The sequence below is a fragment of the Bidens hawaiensis genome, unplaced genomic scaffold, assembly GCF_021521415.1.
Source record: "Bidens hawaiensis isolate Kalapana, Puna unplaced genomic scaffold, B.hawaiensis_p1.1 tig00032733_1, whole genome shotgun sequence".
NCBI classification, from domain to species: domain Eukaryota; kingdom Viridiplantae; phylum Streptophyta; class Magnoliopsida; order Asterales; family Asteraceae; genus Bidens; species Bidens hawaiensis.
In genome coordinates, this window is record NW_027495579.1 from 180,162 (window position 1) to 201,145 (window position 20,984).

Sequence of the window (20,984 nt, forward strand, 5' to 3'; positions counted from 1 at the left end):
TCTTTGAAAATTGAAATATCTAGGCGCGAGCCGACTCATGAGCAAAAATAAACCATAATTATTTTTATTTATATATTAAGTATGTAACTATGATTATGAAAAAAAAATAAGTAGATATTATATATTATCGTTTATATAAATATATTATCTTAAAATTCAATAAGGGTCGGGGTCAAACTTTCACAGGAGTTGGTCAAGAGTTTTACACTGTATTTGTACTCAAAAAAATTTCACAGAAAACAGCGAACCCCCCCCCCCCCACCTTTCCACCTTATTAGCAGGTCCACCAATGAATACAAATATAATGGCGAAATGAATGACTCCTTTAAAATTACAAAGTGGTATCGATAACTAGAGGTTCACAAATCGAGTTTTTCTAATACCCGATTTCAGGTATGGAACCGGATTTGGGTATGGCTTGATATTGAAAAATCGGGTATTCGCAATACCGAAGTCAGTTCGGGTTAGGTATTGTTTCTAAAATTCATACCCTATGCATTAGGTTCGGGTGGTATGGAACTGTGTATTTTAATACTCTATTTTTGGGTATTGAAAAACCCTATTTTTGGGGGTTTCGTGCTTATTACCAAGTATTTTCGGTATACATTGGGCTTTTTGAGGAGTTGCACTTTTTATAGGTTTTTTTGAGGTATTTTTCAGGTAATTTCGGGTATAGATAAGGTATTTGAACAACTTTGTTTCGGGTATTGGAAAAACCCGATTTCGGGTTCCGGTATTCGTGTATTACCATGTAAAAATCGGATCTGGTTCTCGGTACGGGTTTTGATAGTGATATATATACCCTATACGTACCTCACGGATAGGGCTGGACACGAGTTCAGGTATTAAAAACCCAGATTTAAAAAATACCCGATTATCGGTTTTCCTTCGGATCCGATTCTTGGTTCAGGTTTTTTATGCACCTCTATCTATAACCACAAATATCACAATGTTTGCAATAACGCGGTTAGAAACCCGATGGAGTCCCCTCAAATCCATTTGTTGAAAGCTTTTTGGTACATCTCCGCTATGGCGTCACCGACTCTTTTATATTCATCTGTTTTTGTTCCGGAGACAGCAAGGGGTTCGTTTAGGTGGGTTTTAGTCTTGGTTTGTTTCATTGTTTTCATGGCTAACTGGTTTTCGAGGTGATAATTTTAGTTTTAAGTGTATTTACTATGATTAAAAGTAATATATAGATGATGCACTAATTGGTATGGTATATACTATAGAAGCTTGGAACTTAATGGTGTTTACTTCCGAAATAGTAACATATGTATTCAGAAATAGTAACATATGTATGACAGTTTGCTTGGTTATGAATGATTTATTATTATGATCTTTTGTTATTTATATTTATTATTGTTTCTATTAATAGTAAACTTGTCATTTTTCCTTCCATTGTTATTTGTGTTTGTCGAATGTCACGTATTACGTTTTATTTGATATTATTGGTTACTACTTACTATGACATTGGTGTAAAATATATTATATTTCTAAAATATAAAATGCATCAAAAAATAGTTAAACGAGCCAAGCTACTCGCTACTTGTAAGCTCGTATAATAAACGAGTCTGGGTTTTCCTTATCAAGCTCGAGCCGGCTCATGAGCGTGTCATTTATTTATTTATTTTTAAATATAAATTTAATAATTACTAATAGTATATATAATATTAAAAATAAATAAATAAAAATAACTAAATAATATATATTATTTTATACTTAAAAATTGTAAAGGGAGAAATATGTATATATAAATATAATTAATAAATAGTAAACGAGTCAAACCCGAGCTTAAAAATCTACTCATGAGCCGAGCCCAACCTTTAAAAATAGAGCTCGAGTCGACATGAACCGAGCTTGAACTTAAGCTCCGTGTAAATTAAACGAGCTCAACTTGACTTATTTACACACCTAGTTAAAAGTCAAAAGTTGGTTTCATCAGCATATATAATATTAATAAACTATTTCAATTCCGTTATTTTCAACCTTTTCTTTCTAGTCTATTCCATTTAAATCATATTCCAATTTCCAACCAAATGCAACCTCTTGCTTTTATACATATATAGACTTGTTATAATTTTCCTGTCCACAATAACCTCTAGTCATATTCTCCACGAAATATATATATGCACTACGTAATTAAACTTGTGTTCTATACCACAAAACATATATATGTTACAAAACTAAACTTATGTTATATACCACAAACTTGTCACCAATTCTCTACGACACCCATAATTCCACGTAGACTAACAATCAACACCAACCAATATTATTATCTATACATATATACATAATATTATACATAATATTATTGTTATACCAACCCATACCCAAATAATGTCCATCTTATCCCACCACCACCACCACCAGGCCGCCACCATCCGCCACCGACACAACCACCACAACCGCCGCCATGACCATCGTGTTTATTGTGCTGTCACAACTCAAATAACCACAAGACCAAAACCCGAACCACTAGTCATCAAAACCACACCATTACTTACTCCCCCGAGGGCAGATGACCCAAGTCTTAAATCAACTTGGTCCCACCGTGCATGGGTGGCCTCGGGGTGTGGTACTGTGCTCGCTTCCCTAGCAAGCACAGTCATTGGGTCATATGACTCACATATATGGTTGGAGCCTGTTTTATCAGGCTTCATTGGCTACTTGTTTGCGGACCTTGGGTCCGGTGTATACCATTGGGGGATTGATAATTACGGTGATGCCTCAACTCCAGTGTTTGGTTCGCAAATTGATGCATTCCAGGGTCATCATAAATGGCCCTGGACGATCACTAAACGTCAGTTTGCGAATAATTTACATGCGCTAGCCCGTGTAATTACTTACACTGTGCTACCGATTGATCTGGTTTTCCATGATCAACCGGTAGTAATGGGGTTTGTGGGGATGGCCGGTGGGTGCATTATGTTTAGCCAGCAGTTCCATGCTTGGGCACATGGAACTAAGAGCAAGCTACCCGCGGCTGTGGTAGCTTTGCAAGAAGCGGGCGTGTTAGTGTCCCGGTCGCAACACGGGGCCCACCATCAACAACCGTATAATAATAACTACTGCATTGTGAGTGGGGTTTGGAATAGGTTTTTGGATGAAAATAAGGTGTTTGAGGCTCTAGAAATGGTGTTATATTTCAAGCTCGGTCTCCGGCCACGGTCGTGGAGCGAACCGAACTCTGATTGGACCGAGGAGGTGGAAGAATCTCCGGGAACTTATTTGCCATGATAGTTGTTATACATTGTTCTTGTTATGATTCAAATTCATAAATAATAAGTATATAACATTGTTAATTGCATTAGTTATTTGTTACCATTAAAAGATACATGTTACACTTGCAATCCACTTACTGTAACTTTTGTTTGATCAGTCTCTATAAATAAAGATTTGATTACCAGTTTACCACTTCTTACATTATTTACACAATATATTTTTCTCTCTATATATACACATGTATTTAGCTTAGCTCAAATCACAATATATTTCTTTGCTTAGTCGTGTCAAAAGGGTCATTAATATTAGTGGTATGAACTCGTGTTCTATGAATGTTGTTTTCAAACGAAATAGTCTTGCTATCCAAAAATCGGTGGCAGCGGTGTCGTTTACTATGGCCCATAGACGCGTAAATCTGAGATAGAACACCAACCAGAAAGTAATATATTATGTATGTACAAACGTCCACGGGGCAGGACGAGAATGAGAAGAAGAGAAAGAAACAGACCAGAACCTCAAGGCTTTGATACCATGTAGAATAATGAAAACCCCGTGAGGTGTAATGTATTATTGATCAACTATATATAGATGAGTACAATGAGATAAATACAAGGAAACATATTCAAATACAATCTCCTAATTATGATAACACTATAATACTAAAACTTTAATAATATATTCTATCTAATAAAAAAGAGTTGGCGGCGCAGATTGTTGTTTGTTTGTCTTTTGTATCGATGCAAACACTACCTTTTAATGAAACAGAAGGTTAAACCTAAAAAAAATAATACGTTTAGTTATCGATGAATGATATTCTCATGAACATGTTTTTCTCTATATATATATACATATATTTAGCTTAGCTCAATCATGTCCAACGGATCATGAATATTAATGTTAAGACGCCACATTTTATGAACATTGTTTTCAAACGACCTAGTTTTGCTATCCAAAAAGAGCTAGTGGCGCAACTTGTTGCTTGTTTATCTTAACGATGCAGACATTACTTTTTAATGAAACAGAAGGTTAAAACCAAAAAAGATTTATATATTCAATTAGTGACGAGTGATAATCTCATGAACATAATTTGTTGGCAGCAAAAACTATCAAGTTATAGATCATTAGTAGTTTAGTACTACTAGTTTCTATAGTCTATAGTAATAAAATTAGTTCGGTATAAAAATTAGATACGGCCCATGTCTTTCTATTGGGCCAACAGATCGGCCCACCTTACCAACCAACCTGAACCTAAGTCAAGGGGTGTAAAAGAAAAAATCAGTTCCGGTCGGAACCAGTTTGACAATATCCAAAACCTATTCCAACTCAAACCATGGAGTTCAAACCGGGTTGAGAACTCCTCCGTTGAAACCAGTTTGAAAATGGTTAAAACCGAACTCGACAGATAAAAAACCGGACCATGTTAGAATCGAACTAGTCCTTTTCCATTTGGAAAGCGGAACATTTTTTAATAAAAAATAGTTTTTTAACTTTTGTTGACCCAAATCGTAACAGGTTTAAAACTGTAACCTTTTTAAAAAATATAAACAAAATTTGCTCACTTGTTAAATCTATACCTAATAAACTTTCTACTAGTTAAATAAAATAATTTAAATCTATACCTAATAAATAAATAAAATAATTGTGTCACGTCTCACACTCACGTGAGCCCAAAATTATTATTCCCGTGATAATTAAATTTAGATAAATAAATAAATAAATAAAATTTTCTTAGATATTCATTAGCGTGACTTAAATCAAATTAAACTAACTTAGTTTTCCTTCTTATTCATAACAAACCATTCAAAATGTAAGGATTTTATAGATCTTCATTACGAGATGCTAACCATTTAAGATTTTTTTCATTCAATCTATGTAATACACGAGTTTTTAATATAGTAATTGCCCGTATAATTATTATAGTTCAATACTATTTAGTTATTACTAAATACTTATAATCCAAACGTCAATGATTATATTTGTATTTTCTAAATAATTGAGTAACTTGTTACCAATAGGACAATGCTCTAGCGGAGCTAGTGACTTTTCTGGGGAAGCTCGTTGGTTTGAGTTTCGTTCGTGACAAAAGTTATGTCCGAATCAACGGGTTTACCTTAATGGGCTTTCGGATGGTAGGTTTTCACTGAAATTGGTGGCGGATCGGGTCACCATTGTTGTCTGTGATCACAAGCGTGGTGACTTAGAGGTGCACAAAAACCTGAACCCGGGAAAAAACAGCCAGGATTTTTATACCCGTTTTTTTACTACCCGAAACCGAACCCGACCATACTAGTAGGGTACGGATATGGTACGCATTTCAGTACCAAAAACCGTACCCGGAATCAGACCCGATTTGTACCCGGTAACACCCGAAAACTGGAACCGATTCTATAACCAAAACTGGGTTTTTCAACACCTGAGATCGGGCATTTCAAATACCCGAAAAATACCACAAAGGCACCCCAAAAAAGTACAACCTCTTAAAAAACCCAATCTATACCCAGAAATACCCGAATATAGGGTTTTTTCAATACTATGAAATAGGGTACTCAAATACCCAGTTCTATACCTGACCCGAACCCGGTGCATAGAGTATGATTTTAGAGTCAATACCCGGACCCGAATCCGAACCAAACTCGACACGGTATTACCAATACCTAATTTCCTAATACTCGGTCATACCCAAACCCAGTTTCATACCCAGAGCTGGGTATTAGAAAAACATGATTTGTACATTTCTATGGGGACTTTTTGATAATTGGAGTACTTGGGCACCCGAGCTTTGTTGGCACTAAAATAAATTGAGTAACATGCTTAATGTTTAGTTTTGAGATTCAATATACCACATAAACGGGAATTAATAAACTAGTTTGTCATATAATTACCTCACACTACTTTATTTTCGGTTCACAACTCATTAATAGATCATCAAAAAAACCTTAATCATTGTATAACTTAACAACCTATCATAACTATATATAAAAAGGTGAATTGTTGTCTTTATTATAACAACATAAAGCAACCACTTATGTTATAAAATAAATAAACCCTAACCACCACTCTCCACCACAAATAAAAAATATTAATATTTATAAAGGGGTGAAATGCAACACACCCAATACTCAAGGGAGTGAAAATGGATCTTATCCACCCACTAAACATAAAGACAAACAAATTGTGGTGTTTCTTAACATCAAGAATCCAAGATTATTATAGCAAAACTATATGTGTTTGTGGTTAAGGATTGAGTCAATACCCTTATATTTTTTTTTACTTAATTTTAATATATTTTTGAAAACCCATAAACAAGCCTAAACTCAGCTCTAGCTCATATAGTACCTTAAATAAACCAATGTTCGGCTCACACTCTTACACTCAGCAGTGGGCAGGGATGAGCATTTTGTCCCAAATATTCGTACTCGTATCGATTTAGCCTATTTGGTACGGGTATTGATACTCATTTTTGTTGAATTTTGGTACATGTACAATCGGGGTACAAATACGGGTATTGTACGAGTACGTTTGGTATTTTGTACCCGTCTTGAATATATAGGAGTTTAATTGAGATTTTTCATCTTTAATATATAAAATAAATTCTCCAATCATGTTATTATTGAACAAATACCAAAATGTTTCTTCAATATTAAGTAATATAATATCCAAGACTCGAACTAACAAACAAATCACGTAATCAATCCTATCTTATCATTAAGACGACGACTAATTTGATACTTCTACTAATTTGGTACCCGCCACGTACATGTGCAAGTACCGATACCCGGACTAATTCAGATTGGTTGTTACTCGTACTGGTACCGGTTTTACGATCGTCGAAGATTTGAAAATAAAAAAGCAAAGTGGTACAAAAACGGGTACCGTACCGAAATACCCGTACCCGTACCATACCAAAAAATTTGGTACGAGTATTGATACATTTTTTTTATTGATTATTGGTACGAGTACTGCCCCAAGCTCATCCCTACTGTGAAGTGTGTAACTGATACATAAAAGTAAAAAGGAGAGAAAACTAAAAAATACACAAGACTCAAGCTCAGTCTCAAAAACCTAACAAGCTTTATTTGACCCTCAAACTCAGCTCGTTTACACCCGTAAATGAAACAATAAATAAATAAAAAAACCCTAACCAAACCAACACTCTCCTCCACAAAATATTAATATTTACAAAGGTAGTAAAATGAACCACACCCAATACTCAAGGGAGTGAAAGTGGATCTTATCCATCCACCAAACATAAAGACAATCTTTGTTCACAACATCAAGAAATCAAGATTATACACCAAACCCATCAAGGTTTTAAGGATTTAGTGAATAAACCCTATAAAAACCCTAGCTTTACCTTCCACAAGAGGCTTATCAAGACGGCTGCTGTTACCAAGAAGCTTGGCCTCACAGGGCTTCGGTTTAAAGGGTCAACAATGGTGTTTATGTTTACTACACCATCCTCCAGTAGTTTCAAGAAACCACCTACATGTTTATGGCTTTGTCAGTCAACCCATAGTTCTACTCATTCCAGTAATACCCTTCAAAGGTTTGTAGTTTTTTTTTTTGGTTGGAAATAATAGTGACATTTATGGGTTGTGGTTAATTTTGGGTGAAAGTGGTTATGAATTTTAATATGATTTTTTTTAGTTCAAATAATCATATTTGTAGTAGTAGTTGCTAGAAGCAAGAGGAATATTGATTATTTTTCTAATGTGAATAAAATTAATTTTTCATAATTTTTTTTTGCTGTCAATTGTGTGTTAGTTTTTGGGTGAAAGTTGTTATGAACATTATTATGTTTTTTAGTTCAAATAATCATATTTAGAGTAGTAATTACTAGTTTAAGTTAAGAAGTTGTTGTAAGAAAGAGGAATATTGATTATTTGATGAATGTGAATAAAATTAATTTTTGAATGATTTTGTGACTTTTGGCATTTTTAAATTGGTTATGTGACATGGAATGGTATGACTAAAATAAGATAGTGTTTGGATGTAATTTTGTTAAAAGTTGAGGTAATTAGATATAGGGGTGTAAGCGAACAGAGCTCGAGCAGATCGCTTTGACTTACGAGTGCTCAAACTTAGTTCGTTTCGAGTTCTTTTTCCAAAGCTCGATCTCGGCTCGTTTTGACTTACGAGAGCTCAAGCATAGTGTGTTACGAGCTCCTTTTCTATTTCTAAAGTTTGAGCTCGGCTCGGGCTCAACTTGTTTATTAGTTGTTATTTAATTTAGGAAAAAAATTCTGCTTGTATACTTGTGGTTTGTTGCTTCCATCTATATTTATACATATTCGAAACCTTTAACGCTTTGAATACCTACTGATTTCAAATGCAACCATTTGTATACAAGTTCCAAACAGAGTTAAGTAAAACCGTTAAACCCTCTTCACGGGAGGGGTTTTTTTCGTCTATTACTATAAAAAATGATCCAAATTTCATAAAAGACCAATTTAAAAAATTAAGCCCATTATAAAAATACATGGTTTAAATATATTTGACTCTACTTCCCTCTCCTCTATACTCGTCTTCCCAAAATTTCATTTCAGAATAATATCGTTCGATACACAGTAACATATGATCGGCTGCAGATTCAAGATATAATGTTGGTAAATGTTTTGAATTTTTAACATTTTTATGTTCAAGTCAAAAAATGCAGCAACTGTTGCTGCAATATATTGGTCACTTTTATGCTCAACTCAAAAAAATCTGAACTTTAACATTTTGGTAGGTGTTTTGAATGGGCAGTTAGATCAATAATTCAATAGTTTGACCAATGGTCAACTGTTGATATATGAACATCTGAACCTTAAATAACATTTATGTGCTTTCAAATTGTGTTCAAATTAGATCATAGATTCATAATCACCTCCTTTTTTATAAATATAAATAATTCTTTTATTTAAATCTTGTGAACACAGTTTGACTATTATGGAAAGTCAATTGCTGTTATCTTCTTTGAGTTTGCCTAATTACAACATTATTTGTAGGACTGTAAACGAACCGAATGAACACGAACAGGGCATGCATACAAATGGTTTTTGTTTAACTCTGTTATCTTCTTTGAGTTAACGATTTTGTTTAACTCTGTTCGGAACTTGTATACAAATGGTTACAATTGAATCAATAAGTATTTAAAGTGTTAAAGGTTTCATATTTGTATATAAATAGATGGAAGCAACAAACCACAGGTATACAGACAGAATTTTTTTCTTTAATTTATATCCATTTCTAATTATTTTATATATTTTGAGGAAAAATTTAACGAGCCTAAGATCGACTCGAGCTCGTGTTCAGAATCTTAAACGAGCCAAAGCTCAGCTCGAGCTCAGCTGTGCAGGCTCAAGCATAACCGAGCCTTTGATAAAAATATGGAGCTCTGTTTAGTGGAATCAGCACATTTTCTTTTTCCTTATGCACATTTTGGTTTATTATTTATTTTCAGGTGGCGAATTCACGATCCGCATGGTAAAAAATACCGCTTTTGCAACATCGCCATGGCTTTTAGCCCATTTGGATATAACTCACGGTCTTCTATCTGTACCATGTCTTTTGCTGAAATTCAAAGATATTTTAACATGAAACGTAATCCATCATCTGCTGACTTTAGGCTCCATGTAGAATCAAGTAGAGGTAATTCGTATGCTAGGATGGTGCTACGTGGCGATAAAGATAGAATCTTGGAGCCTGTAAATCCACACATCACTCCTGTCATGGACTCTCGTCCACAAAACCCGTTTAAAGAGAAAGATTCCGAACCGCTAACGTGGAATCAAGCAACGATGGCATTAAGAGTTTCTAAAAGAGACTCACTTTCTTCTAATAAATCGAATGTTTACGTGCCTAACGGTCGTGCGGAATTAGTCATAACCGAACCCTATAACCATGAGACAGATATCAGGAATGGATTTGAAAATTCCCAAAGTCAACCATCAAGAAAGTCAACTTCTTTATCACCTAAAGTCAACCAAAGTTATGCAGTGTCAAAATTTTCTGAAGATACGCACGTGCGTAATGTTCGCTACCCAAGCTCAAACATAACCAAGCCTTGTGAACCTGAGATAGAATTCGGGAATGGATACGAGAAACTCGAAAGTCCGTCATTAAGAGAGTCAACCCGCTCATCACCTAAAGTCAACCAAAGTTATCCAGTGTCAAAGTTGAAGCGTTTAGAAAAGACGCCCGTGCCTAAAGTTAAGTATGCAGACTCAAACATAACCGAGCCGTGTAAACATGAGACAGCGCTCGTGAATGGATATGAGAAGTTTCAAAGTCAACCGACCAACGGATACCCGACTCCAAAAAAGTCAACCCCATCAGCACCTAAAGTCATCCAAAAACATCCAGAGTCAAAGTCAAAGTTTTCAGAAGATACACCTGTGAATGGTGTCCACGAAAAAGACTTGCAATGTGACGAGTTTAACGAAACGTATATCGTACCTATAGATTCTAAGGACTCGACTCATTTACAAAAGAGGCTTACGAGCATTTATGACAAGGTTCTTGTAGTTGATGACATCATCACAGCAAAAGAAGTGGTCAAGAAACTCACCACTCAGTACCGTCATCTTGTTTACGCTTGTGATACTGAGGTATGCATACTTTTATAAGTTATTTGCTTACATATGTTCTTAACACATTTGTGTTAATAATTATCAGGTGGCTGCAATTGATGTGAAACAAGAAACACCTGTCAATCATGGAGAAGTTATATGTTTCAGCATTTATTGTGGACACGAAGCCGACTTTGGAAATGGAAAATCTTGTATTTGGGTTGATGTTTTAGATGGCGGTGGCAAAGATATGTTGGATATATTTTCACCTTTTTTTGAGGATCCCAACATTAAAAAGGTTATTAAAGTTTATTTTTTTAACTTCATTTTTTTACTTCATGATAGTTAAAAAGGTGTTTTGTTATATGTAGGTTTGGCATAACTATAGCTTTGATAACCATATTATAGAGAATTATGGGATTAAGCTTTCGGGCTTTCATGCTGATACAATGCACATGGCCCGGTTATGGGATTCTTCGAGAAGAATGTCGGGCGGTTACTCTCTAGAAGCACTTACAAGTGATTCAAAAGGTATCATGTCGGGTGCTACTTTAGGTCCTAACGAAGAGTTAATCGGTAAAGTGTCGATGAAAACTATATTTGGTAGAAAAAAGCTAAAAAAAGACGGAAAGGAGGGCAAAATTGTAATTATACCTCCGGTTGAAGAGCTTCAAAGGGTAGAACGGGAACCGTGGGTTTGTTATTCGGCTTTGGATTCTATAAGCACTCTCAAGCTTTATGAAAGATTGAAAATTAAGTTATCGAATCGAGTGTGGAATTTTAACGGGGTCACGAAGGGAAATTTGTTTGATTTTTATGAACAATACTGGCGCCCGTTTGGTGAGCTTTTGGTCAAAATGGAAACCGAAGGGATGTTAGTTGACCGAGCCCATCTTATGGAAATTGAAAAGGTAGCAAAAGTTGAACAACAAATAGCTGTGGATCGGTTTCGGAATTGGGCTTCTAAATTGTGTCCGGATGCTAAGTTTATGAATGTCGGTAGCGATACGCAGTTACGCCAGCTGTTTTTTGGCGGGATTGAAAATAGGTAAACATTTTTTTTTTAAAAACGGGCGACGGGTTAAAAGGGTATTTTTGTACATTCTTAATAGTTGTACATCAAATATGTTTAAAAAAATAAAATTATCAGAAAATTGAATCTTTTTAATAACAAGATTTAGATATGCTTGGGTGACTTTAGATCTGTTTTCTATTTAACAAACATTTTTTACCTACTTGAACTATCAGAGTCAAACCGAACCCAAATAGAAAGATAGTTTTACGATTATACCCTTACTATGTATGTTAAGAAAAAAGAAAGTGTAATGCTTTTGGTCAAGGGCAGTTTTGTCATTAAAAAGTTTGTAAAATCTTTTCAAGTTTGTGTCAGCATGTGACACTTTTTTGTCCCGAAATTTAAATTCTATACAAGTTTTGAGTGTCTGATTTGAGTGTAAAAATTACACATACAATCTTTCTTTTTCATAACATGATTCATGAGGTTTTATGCTTCGATGACTTTCGACCTGTTTGAACCGCTTTTTAGCCAAAATTTTAAAGTCACAAACATAATGTTTTTTATTGTTGGATTTAATTTAAATCTTTTATTTGATATTATGTTATGCAGCAAAGATCCAAGTCAGTCTCTACCATTGGAAAAGGAATTCAAAGTTCCAAATGTTGATAATATAATCGAAGAAGGCAAAAAAGTCGCCACTAAGTTCCGTAAAATCAAATTAAAAGCAATTGTTTCCGGTTTACAAGCTGAAACGTACACTGCATCCGGCTGGCCTTCAACTAGCGGAAAGGCCTTAAAGACTCTTGCAGGGAAAGTATCGATGGACTATGATTTTATTGACGATGACGTGGACGGAAAAGATGATGACATGGATGATGAAGCTGAGGTGGCAGAGACCAAGAGTAAAACTGTTACCAATAATTCGGATTACGGTACTGCTTATTTGGCGTTTGGAGGGGGGTCGGCAGGACATGAGGCGTGTCACGCAATTGCTGCATTATGTGAAGTTTGTTCTATTGATTCTTTGATATCCAACTTCATCCTGCCTTTGCAGGTAATAAAAATAATTTATTTTTTTCGCTTAAGAATAATATATAAATGATTGCTGACGTGGATGTTGGTTTATCTTAATTTTTTTATCACAGGGTAGCCATATCTCTGGTAAAAACGGACGTATTCATTGTTCACTGAATATCAACACGGAAACCGGACGATTATCAGCTAGAAGACCAAATCTTCAGGTTTATTTTATGCTTGATTAAGTAATATTAACATTGAATGTGGTTTTATTAATGTTTAGACACATGGGCTGGTGCTAATATTTAGAGGTGGCATGGATGGGTTGATTTGGGCCGTCTTTTATTTTAAACGGGCTAGATGAGAACGGGTCAAACTCGTCGAGTTGGGTTGTCTTTTTTATCGTAGTCAACAAAAGTTGCTGGTTTTACAAATCTTGATGGCAAAAGTTGACATTTTTACACATTAATTTTTGGTATATTGGTTTTTATTAATCCCAACTAACGAATTGGCTGCTGACGGTCCCAACTTTTAAAGTATTTGTTTCTAACGGTCCGCGACTAACAGCATTCTAACGCCGTTAGTTTTAGGTCGCCGGAAAAACGCTTTTTGCCGGAAAACTCACATTTTTTCCCGAAAACTCAACATTTTTGTCCCAACACATATTGGTAACTTTGTATCGGACCTTTAGGAACCTTTTTCTAGTAAAAGCCCCAATTATTAAGGTCGTCGGAACCCTGAAACCATTGTCGGAATCGGTTGATGGTGCTCAAGTGGTGGCTGTTGGTTGGCGGTGGTGGTGTTCGGGTGGCGTTTTCTGGCAAATCTCTAAAAGTTGACATTTTTACACAAATTTTTTTTATAGAAGCAGCAAAAAAGATAAATAAAGAAACAAAATCTGCAATTTATACTAATCTTGATGTCTTTGGGTTGCAGAATCAACCTGCTTTAGAGAAAGACCGATACAAGATCCGTCAAGCATTTGTTGCAGCACCGGGAAAGTCTCTTATTGTTGCTGATTACGGGCAGGTTAAAGAAAGGAACTTTATATATTAATTCAACGGGTGGGTCCCACAAAGATTAAAATTTTTTTTATACTGTGTTCTGAGTAGTTGGAGTTGAGGATTCTTGCACATCTTGCTGAGTGTAAGAGTATGTTGGACGCATTTGAAGCGGGTGGAGATTTTCATTCAAGAACCGCAATGAACATGTATCCTTACATTCGTGATGCGATCGACAATAAAGAGGTTCTTCTTGAATGGCACCCTCAACCCGGTCAAGAAAATCCCCCGTTCCCCTCCTAAAGGTAAATGATAATCGCATTATTTTAATTCACGTTAAATAATCAGTTTATTATTTCACTACCAAACATTGCCTTTGTCACATTTTTATAAATTTCACTACCAAACCGAGCTTGAGCTCCACTCGTGTGAAAATTTTCAAACTCGAGCTGGGCTCGTTTGTTATTTATTAGTTATTTATTTATTATGATTATACACATTTATAGCTACTTATATATAATTATATAACGTCTTAGATAATACATAGTGTATATTGATTAGTTTTTTCTTATCATAATTATTTTTATTATATAATACATATTTATTATATTGGATATAATCGTTATATTCATATAAATAATAGGCTCATTTAGGCTTGTAAGCCTCTAGCCGAGCTTGGTATATGCAGCACGTGTTCATTTATTTTAAAGAGCTTATATGTAGGCTCGAGCTTAGTCAATAGTCACACCTCTAATTTTATTATTATTTTGTGCATTTTATCATAATTATTTCTCTTCTTAGGATGTATATGCTTCCGAAAGAAGAAAAGCGAAAATGCTTAACTTTTCTATTGCTTATGGGAAAACCGCAGTTGGTCTTGCACGCGACTGGAAGGTAAAAAAACAGTTATTTAACTGATTTAAAGATAGTCTTTATTATTGTTATTGTTATTGTTAATTTATTTAATTATATTTTCTTGATTGCAGGTTTCGGTGAATGAAGCGAGAGAAACGGTTGCTAGATGGTACAGTGGCAGAGAAGAAGTGCTTAGGTGGCAAGAAGCCCGTAAAAAAGAAGCCCGGAATATTGGATGCGTGTATACACTATTGGGCCGGGCCCGTACTTTCCCGTCCACAAAAAATTCCCCTCCATCACATAGAGGCCACATTGAACGGGCTGCAATTAATACACCTGTTCAGGTTCGTTTCTTAGCTTCTAATACAACTCAACACTACAAATAAAAATAACAATAAAAATAATTTCCCGTTTACCTGTCACTTCATTGTAATCGTTTGGATGCTTTTATTATATAAGACACCACCAACAAACCATAAAAAATAGTTTTTTTTTTAAATTAAAAATAAAAAAATGTTCTGATTATAAGTATTATGAACTCAGGGTAGTGCTGCTGACGTGGCGATGTGTGCCATGTTGGAAATATCAAAAAACGCTCGGCTGCAAGAGCTTGGGTGGAAACTGCTTTTACAGGTTTTCTTTTATATTCCAAATTTATAATAATCAACTATATTTTTTTTTAAAATTATTTACGGGTTAAGTAACGTTGGTATTTTGAACACAGGTCCACGATGAAGTGATTCTGGAAGGGCCCACGGAGTCGGCTGAGGTGGCGAAAGCAATAGTTGTTGACTGCATGTCGAAGCCTTTCGATGGAAAGAATATTTTAAAAGTCGGGCTATCGGTTGATGCAAAGTTTGCCAGAAACTGGTACTCTGCGAAGTAGAAACCGGCCCGAAATGGCACTTTTGACTTATGTTGACTGCTCATGTTTTGCTGTTTTAATGAAGGCTGGTTTTGCTCATTAGAGTAGTTGAGTTTGCAAAGATCAATTATTATTGTGTATATAGCTGTTTTGGATTCTAGGTGGTGATATTGTGTAACTTGAAGGGTGGTAAGTGTAAAAAAGAAAAAGATTTAAGGCAGTTTTTGTATGATATTCATGGAAACATTGTTTTTTGGCATAGGATATTCTCATACCATATAGGTTATTTGGACATCATATGCGTCTATATGGCTCGTATATGGGCTATACGAGCTGTATATATGCAAACTTTTGTTCTTTTATGATGAAGAGTGTTAGGTATTTGAAGCCTATACGGCTCGTATAAGGGCTATGCAACCCGTATAGACTAGAAAAGCTGTTATATGTACATTAGTTAGTTATGTGAGTCGTATAGCCCTAACCGTATAGAGTTGTTAACACATTATATTATGAGGGTGGTATTTGAATATAACGACCATTGTTTTTTCCTCATATATCATAGTCAATCAGACACTGAGTTTTGGCATGTTCAAATTCTTAAAAATAGTTCTTTTAAAGGGTGTTTGGGATTTGCTTATTTTACCCTCCTTATGACTTTCAACTTTTCCAAAAAGTCATAAGTTGTTTGGCAAAATTAAAAGCTGTGAGGGGAATAAGTCATAAGTAACGCTTTTGTAGCTTATGACTTGTGACACTTGTTACAAGGAGGTTGAAATAATGAATACACTGTGGGTTTTTCTAAAAAATCATTTTTCTAAAAAACCCATCAATATACGTGGCGTATTGTCTTTTAGAAAAACTCACCTAATTTTTGTGTTATTATGTTTTTCATTTTTATTTTTATTTTTTTATAGTTGAGATTAATATGGTAATGTTTTTTTTGCTTTTGCTTCTCGGATGGTGATGGATTGATGGTGATGGATGTGTGGTTAAGTATGTTAACGTATATAATAAAGAGAAGAGAGGGGGAGCTGGTGAGCTCAATAATTAAAATTGGACCAATACTTCCTGTATAGCACTATACGGTGTGTATAGGGTATGATATGACAACCTAGGACTGTCAAAAGCAGTTCTAGGTTGTCAGTCGTACCCTATACGCGGCAGTTCTAGGTTGTCAGTCGTACCATATACGCGGCGTATAGGGTACACCATATAAGACAAATTGTACCTTAATACGCGGCATATAACCCATAATGAATCCCACACATCCCCTAAGACCATGAGTAGTCAAAATTAATCACTCTTAGACGTTTTAAGTCATGTGACGTCCGGAAAAATTTCAAAATTTTCCAAAAATACAGTAGTGATAAAAATACCCATAACTTTCCTGCAAAATTTTGTTGTCCTAGTGTATTTTAAATCATAAGTTTTATCATTATGTATCACTAACAATTTTGCAAGCTTGAATAGTTGTTTATTTATTTGGTAATACACAATATGTCACATAAAAATGCATAAACTAAAATAAAATAATAATAAAACTTTAGATCATAAACTAGAAATAGACAATCACAAAAGTATAATCTCCAATTAAAAAACACATACATATGGCTCAAATTCAAACCAACAATGAAAGCTATATATCTCATAAATAACAACAATCTTTTGAGTCTTGGAAGATCAAAAATCATGCTTTTTGAGCAGAATAACTTGAAATGAAGTTCTTGATTTCATCGTTTACCGCCTTATCAAGTGCGGTTTTTCCATCTGCATCTTTAACATCATACTTGGCTCCAGCTTTCAACAACTCCTCGATTTTGGGCTTATCGCCTTCTGAAGCGGCCATCATTAATAATATGTCAATGGGGTGAATATTTTGGCGTAAAAGAGCTTCCATTTTATCGTACGTGCCTTCGACAGCAAGCATGCCCATGTAGTTGAAGTACTGCAGCAAAACAAGTATTTAGTTATTCATCATGATAATAATTACTTAATTATTAATCAACATTTAAGAATAATATTGAATTTGGCAATTCCTAACATGATGCAAAATAAAAATTAAAAAAAATTAAAAAAAAAATTTGTCTTGTCATATCATACCTAACCCGTTTAATAAACAACTTGTTTTGACCTATTTAACCCAATTACCTAAAACCGATACGCAGGGACAGACCTACGCTATAAGTGTAGGGGTAGGCCGATCCCTGTGAAATTTTTTTTAAAGTATATATATGTTAAAATCCCGACCGACCCCTTTGAAATTTTGACACTGACCCATGTGAATTTTTTTTCTGGGTATGCAGCCAACCTGTTTGACCCGTTTGTGCTAAGCGGGTCATGTTCGGGCTATACATGATTTGAAGTGTGTCTGGTTTAGGTTTGATGTATATGATACGAATAAATATATGGGTCGTGTTCAGGTTTAACGGTTCAACCCGCCAACCTGAAAGGCTGATGCCCGTTAACCTACCAAACACTGTAGTTGACTGTTTGACTAATTTACTCAAAACAGGTTTGACTAGTTAACCCGTCAACCCACTCGACTTGCTACCTCTACTTATCACTACATTACACTGATTATGCTAAGTCGGTTCGGTTTGGTTATGGGGGCTTAAGCATAAGCATAAGCATAACCATAACCATAACCATAACCATAACCGAGCTTCTTCAGTTATGGTAGATTGCTTAACCTTAACCATAACCATAACCGAACGGTTTTAAAACCTTCGGCTATGGTTCGTTTTCGGTTAGGTTCGTTTAATTCTCCAATGTATTTTTTTCCCTTTGTTCCAAGCTCAATTATAAGGTTTTGAAAGCTAAAATAATAAAATATGCCGGTTACAACTTCCAAGCTTGGTTATGGCGTTCCAGCTCAATTATGAAGTTTCGAAAGCTAAAATATGTCTGTTCCAAGTTATGTTATAAACAGTTGCAGCAAAAATTAAAGTATTCGAAGCTAGAAATTGAGGCATAAAAGACTAAAATATTAAATATGAGGTATTAAACTTGGAAAAGACACAAAGGTTCGATTCAGTTAAAGTCGGTTAACGGAGACACGTTAACCGTAACCACAACCAAAGGATCGGTTAATAAGATTCACCTAACCATAACCGCTCAGTTTTGTCAGTCATGGTTAATTTCAGTTAAATTTTTTTGGTTAACAGTTACGGTTTGGTTTTCGCTCATCCCTAGCTATTACTAATAAAAACAACATTTTTGTAAAGTTTTAACAATACCCAAGTTCTAAACACACAATCCTTGATAAAGAAACTAGAAACCAGTGCATAAAGTCAACAACTTGGTTCTTGAATCACAAAACTGACCAACAAAGATTCAAGAAAACCATAAAAGATTCAAACTTGGTACAAATTGATGGAAATAGAGGTATAAAAATTATAATTTGGAAAGACACAAATTTCGGTTCAGTTTCAGTTAACGAAGACACATTAACCGTAACCATAACCAAAGAGCCGGTTAATCGGATTCACTTGACCATAACTATTGGTTTTCAATTATGATTCGGTTTTTGCTCACACCCTCAAGAAACTGCCCATAAATTCCCTCCAATAACTACAAATTTCTAAATAAAAATTGAAAATGTCATAAAAACCAATTAACAAAGTCAACAACTTGGTTTCATATTCACAAAAAACTGACCAACAAACAATCAAGAATAACATAAAACAGCATAACCATAACCAAATGGTCGGTTAACTGTCGGTTTTCAGTTAAGTTCGGTTAATTGTCCAATGTATATTTCTTTTAATACTTTTTTCCTTAGTTTCAGTTGAAAATTCTTCGATTACAGTGTTCCAAGCTCATTATTGAAGTTTCGAAGCTAAATTATGCCAATTCCAAGCTTGGTTATAGACCGTTGCAGCATGAATTTAAATGATCGAAGCTGAAAATGGAGGGTATAAAAGAAAGAAATAGAGGCACAAAATTTAAGAAAACACAAAGATACAAGGTTCGGTTTCGGTTAAAGTCAATTAATGTAGATTGAAGACACATTCACCTTAACCATAACCGAATGGTCAGTTAATCAAATTCACTTAACCATAAGTCCATAACCGCTCGATTTTAGTTAATGTTTTCGGTTTAATGGTTTCCGTTTATGCTCACCCCTAGCTATTACTAACAAAAACAATCTTTTAACAAAATAAGGGCCGTCTTTGACCGCATACGGTGATACAGGGCTCGGCTAACGTCTAGGGCATGGTCTCGAAAGTTTTTTTTATAAGTAATTTTTATATGTTTATCCGTATTACATTTATCAGATCTTTTGAAGACAAAATTTTATATAAGCCTCTATTTTTAGTACTCGTCTTGGGCACTCGAAAACTGACCGACAAAGATTCAAGAAAACCAAAAAAGATTAAAACTTGGAACCTGTTCAACATCATCTCTATCAAAATCATCTCTAGACTGACTACCATATATCCCAGCACCTTCAGCATCAACACCATTCTTACCAAACTTAAACCAACAAGTGGTTCTTGACCCATTACTAATACTACCCAATAATCTTGTACTGGGTTTACAAAAGCTTAAACCTTTATTCACACCCAAGAACTGTGAGACAAGTTTATGGGTTGAAGAATGGTTTGTGGGTTTTGTGTTTGATGGTGAAAAGATTAGTGAACAAGATATTATTGTAGCCATTGTTGTTGGTGTGTAAGAACCAGTGGAACACAACTCTTTATCAGTTCAAGATTTTGTGTAATCTTATTAATAATAGTTGTATATTGTATGGTTTAAGATAGATATATTATATATATATATAAATGGTTATGGATTGTTGTCATCAAATCAGAGTGGCGCAGCGGAAGCGTGGTGGGCCCATAACCCACAGGTCCCAGGATCGAAACCTGGCTCTGATATTATAGAAGGCTTCCGAATTTTTTATTTTTTTATTTTTAGAGTTTGGTGACACATGTTAATTTATGTTCGTTAATGTATTAACTAGTTTTTATAACCCGTATTACGGGGGTCGTTTTATATTATTTGTTTTTAATATTTAACTATTTTTTGAATTTTTATTTTTTTTTATTGTATGAAAGTTAATAATATACTTATGGTTTGATGATAAACTGTTTCACAAATAAATGAGATGTTATAACCCGGTTTAACAGCTATATGAGTTTGATGAGACCCAATACCCGTTTATTTTTTTTACTATAAAATTGGTTTTATAATTATAAATAATATATATCTTTTTTTAAATAAATCATATATTAATTCTTAGTATATCCCTACTTTATAGGATTTTTATATCAAATATTTGGTGAAATTAGTTTTTAATTTAATAATATGTTATAACCCGTTTAAGAAATATCTGGATTTGATGCGACCCATACCTGTGAATTCTGGTCAAATGCATGAGAAGCCTCCATTTAACAATCAAGCAAATCTGGTGACTCCAAAAAAAGGGGGAGCGACCACATCGCGAC

General features: G+C 34.7%; 3 protein-coding genes and 1 non-coding gene across 4 annotated transcripts; 3 read left to right on the forward strand and 1 right to left on the reverse strand.

The window, feature by feature from the left end:
• The first annotated feature begins 2,184 nt into the window (after positions 1–2,184).
• On the forward strand, positions 2,185–3,358 carry LOC143583943 (fatty acid desaturase 4, chloroplastic-like). Its single transcript, XM_077066114.1, has one exon. The coding sequence runs from the start codon at positions 2,344–2,346 to the stop codon at positions 3,241–3,243; it is 900 nt and encodes a 299-aa protein (XP_076922229.1). The 5' UTR covers positions 2,185–2,343; the 3' UTR covers positions 3,244–3,358.
• Positions 3,359–7,562: 4,204 nt separating this feature from the next.
• On the forward strand, positions 7,563–15,775 carry LOC143583930 (DNA polymerase I B, chloroplastic/mitochondrial-like). The gene is given in 13 exon segments (XM_077066105.1): positions 7,563–7,774; positions 9,671–10,817; positions 10,885–11,076; positions 11,150–11,826; positions 12,406–12,850; positions 12,942–13,037; positions 13,750–13,842; positions 13,926–14,103; positions 14,106–14,119; positions 14,616–14,708; positions 14,801–15,013; positions 15,213–15,302; positions 15,394–15,775. Coding segments are annotated over 13 exon segments (3,513 nt in total). The 5' UTR covers positions 7,563–7,661; the 3' UTR covers positions 15,556–15,775.
• Positions 15,776–17,177: 1,402 nt separating this feature from the next.
• Positions 17,178–20,204, reverse strand: LOC143583945 (protein LHCP TRANSLOCATION DEFECT-like). Its single transcript, XM_077066115.1, has 2 exons — positions 19,924–20,204; positions 17,178–17,479 (listed from the first exon to the last, which is right to left on the reverse strand). Exons 1-2 carry the CDS (start codon positions 20,194–20,196, stop codon positions 17,222–17,224), a joined length of 531 nt encoding a protein of 176 aa, XP_076922230.1. The 5' UTR covers positions 20,197–20,204; the 3' UTR covers positions 17,178–17,221.
• A 138-nt stretch (positions 20,205–20,342) lies between these two features.
• TRNAM-CAU (transfer RNA methionine (anticodon CAU)) lies at positions 20,343–20,414 on the forward strand. Its single transcript has one exon. It is a non-coding gene; the product is annotated as a tRNA-Met (tRNA).
• Positions 20,415–20,984: the final 570 nt, after the last annotated feature.

Bases quoted from the DNA above. Each gene is read 5' to 3' on its own strand.
- LOC143583943 (XM_077066114.1), top strand. From the start codon at position 2,344: ATGTCCATCTTATCCCACCACCACCACCACCAGGCCGCCACCATCCGC.
- LOC143583945 (XM_077066115.1), bottom strand. From the start codon at position 20,196: ATGGCTACAATAATATCTTGTTCACTAATCTTTTCACCATCAAACACA. The intron at 17,480-19,923 runs GTTCCAAGTTTT...GTTTTGCTGCAG, and splicing joins ATAGAGATGATGTTGAACAG to TACTTCAACTACATGGGCAT.